The 7500-nt window shown below is 44.8% G+C and overlaps 1 protein-coding gene across 1 annotated transcript in view; it reads right to left on the reverse strand.

Moving 5' to 3' along the window:
- The window catches only part of LOC120019092 (adhesion G protein-coupled receptor E5-like), a 19253-nt gene that overhangs the window by 11009 nt on the left and 744 nt on the right, over positions 1–7500 (reverse strand). The window contains exons 2-4 of the mRNA XM_038962347.1: positions 6988–7173; positions 3105–3197; positions 2379–2500 (exon numbers count right to left, since the gene is read on the reverse strand). Of these exons, the coding sequence (XP_038818275.1) occupies positions 2379–2500; positions 3105–3197; positions 6988–7152 (380 nt within the window). The 5' untranslated portion in view covers positions 7153–7173. The remainder of the gene's footprint in view (positions 1–2378; positions 2501–3104; positions 3198–6987; positions 7174–7500) is intronic.

A 7500-nucleotide genomic window follows, 5' to 3' on the forward strand; every position in this document is an offset into this window, starting at 1 on the left:
GCTAGGATTTCTTTCACTGTAAAATATATTTTCAAAATCTGACACGATAGGTGGATTAACAACAAGCTAAGCTGTGTTTTGGTATATTTCACTTGTGATTGCATGATTATAAATATTTTTTGTAATATTTTTGAATTTGGCGCCCTGCAATTCAGCGGTTGTTTAGGAAAGTGAACCCGTATTCGGTATCAGATAAGTTAATATAATTGGTATATTTGGATAGAGAACACTCTAACGTTTCTAAAACTGTTAAAATAATGTCTGTGAGTATAACAGAACTGATATGGCAGGCGAAACACAGAGGACAAACCATCCCACCCCCAAAAATTCAGCCTACCACTATTTTCAATGGCTGTCACTGTTATTATAAGGCGAAGTCCTCCCAGGTTGCAGTTCCTAGGGCTTCCACTAGATGTCAACAGCCTTTAGAAAGAGTTTCAGGCTGTTTTTTGGAAAAATGAGCCAGAAATTGTAGTTTGTCTAGGTGGCTCCCATTTTGGCTGTAGTGTTTCCAAGCGTGTGAATGAGAACGCGTTCTTTGGTATTTTTCTCCGGTAAAGACAATAACGATTCTCCGTCTTAAATTTTAACGTTATTTGACTTGTTTGGAAAAGTTTATTAGTAACGTTTGGGATTCATTTTGTATGCATTTTGATGGAGGGAAACTGGGTGGATTATTGACTGGAGCGCGCCAGCTAAACTGAGTTTTTATGGATATAAAGAAGGACTTTATCGAACAAAAGGACCATTTGTGATGTATCTGGGACCTTTTGGAGTGCCAACAGAAGAAGATCAAAGTTAAGGGATTTTTTATATCGCTATTTATGACTTTCGTGTCGCACCTGCCTGGTTGAAATATGTTTTTTTTGTGTTTGTATGCGGGGCGCTGTCCTCAGATAATCGCATGGTTTGCTTTCGCCGTAAAGCCTTTTTTAAATCTGACACCGCAGCTGGATTAACAAGAAGTTAAGCTGTATTTTGATGTATTACACTTGTGATTTTATGAAAGTTAAATATTTATAATACTGTAGTTTGAATTTCGCTCTCTGCAATTTCACCGGATGTTGGCCAGGTAGGACGCTACTGTCCCACCTGCCCATAAGAAGTTAATAAAATAGCAGTTAAAAGAAAAGGTAACACACCAAGGTAGATAAGAGCTAGATAAAATAAAGTAGTAAGACACACACTACCGTTCAACACTTAGAAATGTCCTTGTTTTTGAAAGAAAATAAAAACATTGTCCATTACAATAACATCAAATTGATCAGAAATACAGTGTAGATATTGTTAATGCTGTCAATGCCTATTGTAGGTTTAAACGGCAAATTTTTAATGGAATATCTACATAGTGTCACGTTCCTGACCTGTTTTATGTTATTTTTGTATGTGTTTAGTTGGTCAGGGCGTGAGTTGGGGTGGGCATTCTATGTTTTGTGTTTCTATGTTTAGGTGGTTGGTAATTAGCCTTATATGGTTCTCAATCAGAGACAGGTGTTTGACCTTTCCTCTGATTGAGAATCATATATAGGTTGGCTGTTCACACTGTTTGTTTGTGGGTGATTGTCTTCCGTGTCTGTGTCTATGCACCACACGGGACTGTTTCGGTTTGTTTGTTCGTTCATTCGTTTGTTGTAGTCTGTACCTGTTCGTGCGTTCTTTGTGTTTCATATAAGTTCTCAGAGTTCAGGTCTGTCTACGTTTTCGTTTTGTTATTTTGTAATCTTTTCAAGTGTTCTTCGTGTTTCGTCTTCGTCTGTCAATAAATCATTATGTATTCACAACCCGCTGCATTTTGGTCCTCCGATCCTTCTCTCCTCTCCTCGTCCGAGGAGGAGGAAGAACTAGACACCCGTTACACATAGGCGTATAAAGGCCCATTATCAGCAACCATCACTTCTGTGTTCCAATGTCACGTTGTGTTAACTAATCCAAGTTTATCATTTTAAAAAGGCTAATTGATCATTAGAAAACCCTTTTGCAATTATGTTAACACAGCTGAAAATGGTTGTTCTGATTAAAGAAGCAATAAAACTGGCCTTCTTTAGACTAGTTGAGTATCTGGAGCATCAGCATTTGTGGGTTCGATTACACGCTCAAAATGGCCAGAAACGAAGAATTTTCTTCTGAAACTCATCAGTCTATTCTTGTTCTGAAAAATGAAGGCTACACTGTATTTCTGATCAATTTGATGTTATTTTAATGGACACATTTCTAAGTGACCCCAAACTTTTGAACTGTAGTGTATATAATGAAAATATATATTACGTATCTAAATGAATATAACATACATGTATAATACAGAAATAAATACAAATATAAACTCTAAATATATACTGATAGATACTCATTTATAACCATAGAGTAAATATATCCAATACCTTATGGTAGTGTTGAAGACCATGACCACCATGAGGTAGAGCTGAACCCCCTCTAACAACATCCAACTGAAGGATCCTAGGAAGAACAGGTGGAGGAGACCTGCTACAACCCTACATCCTCCCTGAGAGGGGAGAGGAGAGGAGAGGAGAGGAGAGGAGAGGAGAGGAGAGGAGAGGAGAGGAGAGGAGAGGAGAGGAGAGGAGAGGAGAGGAGAGGAGAGGAGAGGAGAGGAGAGGAGAGGAGAGGAGAGGAGAGGAGGACAGGGAGAGGAGGAGAGGACAGGGGGAGGAGAGGAGGAGAGGACAGGGGGAGGAGAGGACAGGGGGGACAGGGTGGAGGAGAGGGGGGACGGGAGAGGAGAGGAGGGGAGAGGTGGAGAAGGGGTGGAAAGGAGAGGGGAGGAGGGGAGAGGTGGAGAAGGGGTGGAAAGGAGAGGAGAGGAGGGGAGGGGAGAGGAGGAGAAGGGGAGGGGAGGAGGAGAGATGAAAGTAAAATTGAATATTCAAAAACTTAGAACTGACTGGATGTAAAAAGGGCTTATTTTTAGTTATTTGTTTGTCATCCTGGGTATAGAAAGGGGTACAAGATCCTTGGCGGGGAGCAACACCAAATCTTCAAAGTGACAAGGAAAATATTATAAAGATAAATTGCTATATATACCTTGATGGTCAGATTGACACACACACAAACACATACACACACACTCCCCACATCTCTATACCCACCTTGCTCTGTGTGTGAGAGATGCCGGTGAGGAAGACGAGGTCAGCGATGAAGAGGCAGACACAGAGGTGGAGGTGGATGGTGGTGCGTGTCCCCTGGATGGACCGACACAGCCAGAAAGTCAGGATGCACAGCAACAGACACACCACAGACACCGACAGACCCAGCCACGTCAACAGACGCAACTCAAAGGTATCCTAGAGACGGAGAGAGAGAGAAAGAGAGAGAGAGAGAGAGAGAAAGAGAGAGAGAGAGAGAGAGAGAGAGAGAGAGAGAGAGAGAGAGAGAGAGAGAGAGAGAGAGAGAGAGAGAGAGAGAGAGAGAGAGAGAGAGAGAGAGACAGAGAGACAGAGAGAGAGAGAGAGAGAGAGAGAGAGAGGGAGAGAGAGAGAGAGAGAGAGAGAGAGCGAGAGAGAGAGAGAGAGAGAGAGAGAGAGAGAGAGAGAGAGAGAGAGAGAGAGAGAGAGAGAGAGAGAGAGAGAGAGAGGAGAGAGAGAGAGAGAGAGAGAGAGAGAGAGAGAGACAGAGACAGAGACAGAGACAGAGACAGAGAGAGAGAGAGAGAGAGAGAGAGAGAGAGGGGAAGGAGGGAGGGAGGGGGGGGTTTACATAATATATAACGTCAGTGTTGACCCGTCATTCATCTGTTTTGAACCCAACATTTTTTGCAACAAAAAAATAATACAATAAATAATATATATATAAATACAGTTTTTGGGATCTTGACAGTTTTGCATGTTATTTTGCCATTAAATACGTGTCACATATCAGTTTGCAAACAATTAAAAAATATATATCTATCTTATTAAGTGAAGCAGCTCCAAAATGCAGGTGTTTCAGCTTAGCTCAGTGCTTTCTGTGGTGGGGCGAGGCAGCAGAAAATAGCAGCATTGCGCCGTGATTGGCTCAGTGATCTGTCACTCATGGGAACACTACATCATCGCCAAGTTGAAGTCCTTAGTAAGGGTAGACATCCAACATGTCAGCCCTTTGGGTCCTGCCACAGAGTTATACTACAAGTGTCCTTCCAAGAAGGCTCAAGGTCATTGGCCACAGATAGAATGACGTCAAGTCACGTTATATGTACAGTGGCTTTGATTGGACTGATCAATGTGAAGACTATATACAGGTGGCTACCGATACAGAGTCAATGTGGAGACTATATACAGGTGGGTACCGATACAGAGTCAATGTGGAGACTATATACAGGTGGGTACCGATACAGAGTCAATGTGGAGACTATATACAGGTAGGTACCGATACAAAGTCAATGTGGAGACTGTATACAGGTGGGTACCGATACAGAGTCAATGTGGAGACTATATACAGGGGGGTACCGGTACAGAGTCAATGTGGAGACTATATACAGGTGGGTACCGATACAGAGTCAATGTGGAGGCTATATACAGGTGGGTACCGGTACAGAGTCAATGTGGAGACTATATACAGGGGGGTACCGGTACAGAGTCAATGTGGAGACTATATACAGGTGGGTACCGGTACAGAGTCAATGTGGAGACTATATACAGGGGGGTACCGGTACAGAGTCAATGTGCGGGGGAACCAGTTAGTTGAGGTAGTATGTACGTGAAGGTAGAGTTATTAAAGTGACTATGCATAGATGATAGCAACAGAGAGTAGCAATGGTGTAAAGAGGGGGGGGGGCAGCAAATGATCTAGGTAGCCATTCGATTAGATGTTCAGGAGTATTATGGCTTGGGGGTAGAAGCTGTTTAGAAGCCTCTTGGAGCTAAACAGTCTATGACTATGGTGGCTGGAGTCTTTAACAATGTTTGGGGCCTTCCTCTGACACCGCCTGGTATAGAGGTCCCGGATGGCAGGAAGCTTGGCCCCAGTGATGTACTGGGCCATTCGCACTACCCTCTGTAGTGCCTTGCGTTCGGAGGCCGAGCAGTTGCCATACCAGGCAGTGATGCAGCCAGTCAGGATACGTTCGATGGTGCAGCTGTAGAAACTTTTGAGGATCTGAGGACCCATGCCAAATCTTTTCAGTCTCCTGAGGGGGAATAGGTTTTGTCGTGCTCTCTTCACGACTGTCTTGGTGTGCATGTGTGCATGTTAGTTTGTTGGTGATGTGGACACCAAGGAACTTGAAGCTCTCATCGTGCTCCACTACAGACCCGTCGTTAAGACTGGTGGCGTGCTCGGTCCTCTTTTTCCTGTAGCCCACAATCATCTCCTTTGTCTTGATCACGTTGAGGGAGAGGTCGTTGTCCTGGCATCACAAGGCCAGGTCTCTGACCTCCTCCCTATAGGCTATCTGTCTTTGTCGGTGATCAGGTCTACCACTGTTGTGTCATCGGCAAAATGTTATGATGATGTCGTGCCTGGCCGTGCAGTCATGAGTGAACAGGGAGTACAGGAGGGGGCTGAGCACGCACCTCTGAGGGGCCCCTGTGTTGAGGATCAGCGTGGCGAATGTGTTGTTTCCTACCATACCACCTGGGGGCGGCCCATCAGGAAGTCCAGGATCCAGTTGCAGAGGGAGGTGTTTAGTCCCGGGGTCCTTAGCTTATTGATGAGCTTTGAGGGCACAATGGTGTTGAACGCTGAGCTGTTGTCAATGAATAGCATTCTCACATAGGTGTTCATTTTGTTCATGTGTGAAAGGGCAGTGTGGAGTGCAATAGAGATTGCATCATCTGTGGATCTGTTGGGGCGGCATGCAAATTGGAGTGGGACTAGGGTTTCTGGGATGATGATGTTGATGTTAGCCATGACCAGCCTTTCAAAGCATTTCATGGCTGCAGACGTGAGTGCCACGGGTTGGTAGTCATTTAGGCAAGTTAACTTTGTGTTCTTGGGCACAGGCACTCTGGTGGTCTACTTAAAACATGTTGGTATTACAGACTCGGACAGGGTGAAGTTGAAAATGTCAGTGAAGACACTTGCCAGTTGGTCAGCGCATGCTCACATTACACGTCCTGGTAATTCGTCTGGCCCTTCGGCATTGTGAATGTTGACCTGTTTAAAGGTCTTACTCACATTGGCTGCGGAGAGCGTGATCAAACAGTCTTCCGGCACAGCTGGTGCTCTCATGCATGTTTCAGCGGTATTTGCCTCGAAGCGAGCATAGAAGTGGTTTAGCTTGTCTGGTATGCTCGTGTCACTGGGCAGCTCTCGGCTTTGCTTCCCTTTGTAGTCTGTAATGGTTTGCAAGGCCTGTCACATCCGACGAGTGTCAGAGTCGGTGTTGGATGATTCGATCTTACAGGCTGACTACTCCACTCGTGTCGCGTGGGCGAGAGTTGCAAAATAAATGTAGAAATCTATATTATTCAATTATTGCACCCACACTGCTCGCGCGTGCCAACGAGCGTCTGCGTTGCTAAGGGCTAAAATAAAAGTCAATTCTATTTGTGACGCAGATCGTACTGCAAGTCCTGCCTCTCCCATCTCCTCATTGGTTTATAGAAGCACGTACCCATCTCCTCATTGGTTATCCCCATGTGGGTAACTGAAAGACGAACGAGGTCAGTGGCGGTAATGCACCTAATTTATGAAAGTTGCCAATTGCAATATAAAGTCAAGAGAAGAAAAAGCCTAGAAGTAGGAGAGATGACTAGAAACTATTCAGGTGACCATTTTATGTGTGGATTAATTGTTGGAGTAGAGGACCTTGTGCATTTCAGGTAAAATAACAACTCAATGTTTATATCCCAGGACAAATTAGCTAGCAACAGCAAGCTAGCTAAATAGGACAAGTTAGCTAGCAAGTGCAAGCTAGCTAGCTAAATTGTCATAAAGGTTTAATGATTTTAGACCTGTCCCCAAATGAATGTAATTCGTTCAGAGTGTATTTTGATATTTAACCTGCGTGTCGTGATCGCGTTTGGTGTGGGAGGACAAAATACACCATCATACCTGTACAGGGTAGAGGGCCATGAGAACAGCAAAGCTGCTTAGGTGGGTACAGGAACACACGGTGTGTGTAGCGTTAGATGTGACTTTGGTACAGCCACGCCTTGACCACGCCCCTCCCTTTTCCTGGACACGCCCCTCCGACCAGAAGACACAGGTATAGTTCATCTCCGCTGACTCCGCCCTCACCTGGGGTTGGGGGAGGGAGAGAGAGAGAGAGAGAGAGAGAGAGAGAGAGAGACAGAGAGAGAGAGAGAGACAGAGAGAGAGAGACAGAGAGAGAGAGAGAGAGAGAGAGAGAGAGAGAGAGAGAGAGAGAGAGAGAGAGAGAGAGAGAGAGAGAGAGAGAGAGAGAGAGAGAGAGAGAGACAGAGAGAGAGAGAGAGAGAGAGAGAGACAGAGAGAGAGAGAGAGAGAGACAGAGAGAGAGAGACAGAGAGAGAGAGAGAGAGACAGAGAGAGAGAGAGAGAGACAGAGAGAGAGAGAGAGAGAGAGAGAGAGAGAGAGAGACAGAG

The sequence above is a fragment of the Salvelinus namaycush genome, chromosome 2, assembly GCF_016432855.1.
Source record: "Salvelinus namaycush isolate Seneca chromosome 2, SaNama_1.0, whole genome shotgun sequence".
In the NCBI taxonomy this organism is placed as follows: Eukaryota; Metazoa; Chordata; class Actinopteri; order Salmoniformes; family Salmonidae; genus Salvelinus; species Salvelinus namaycush.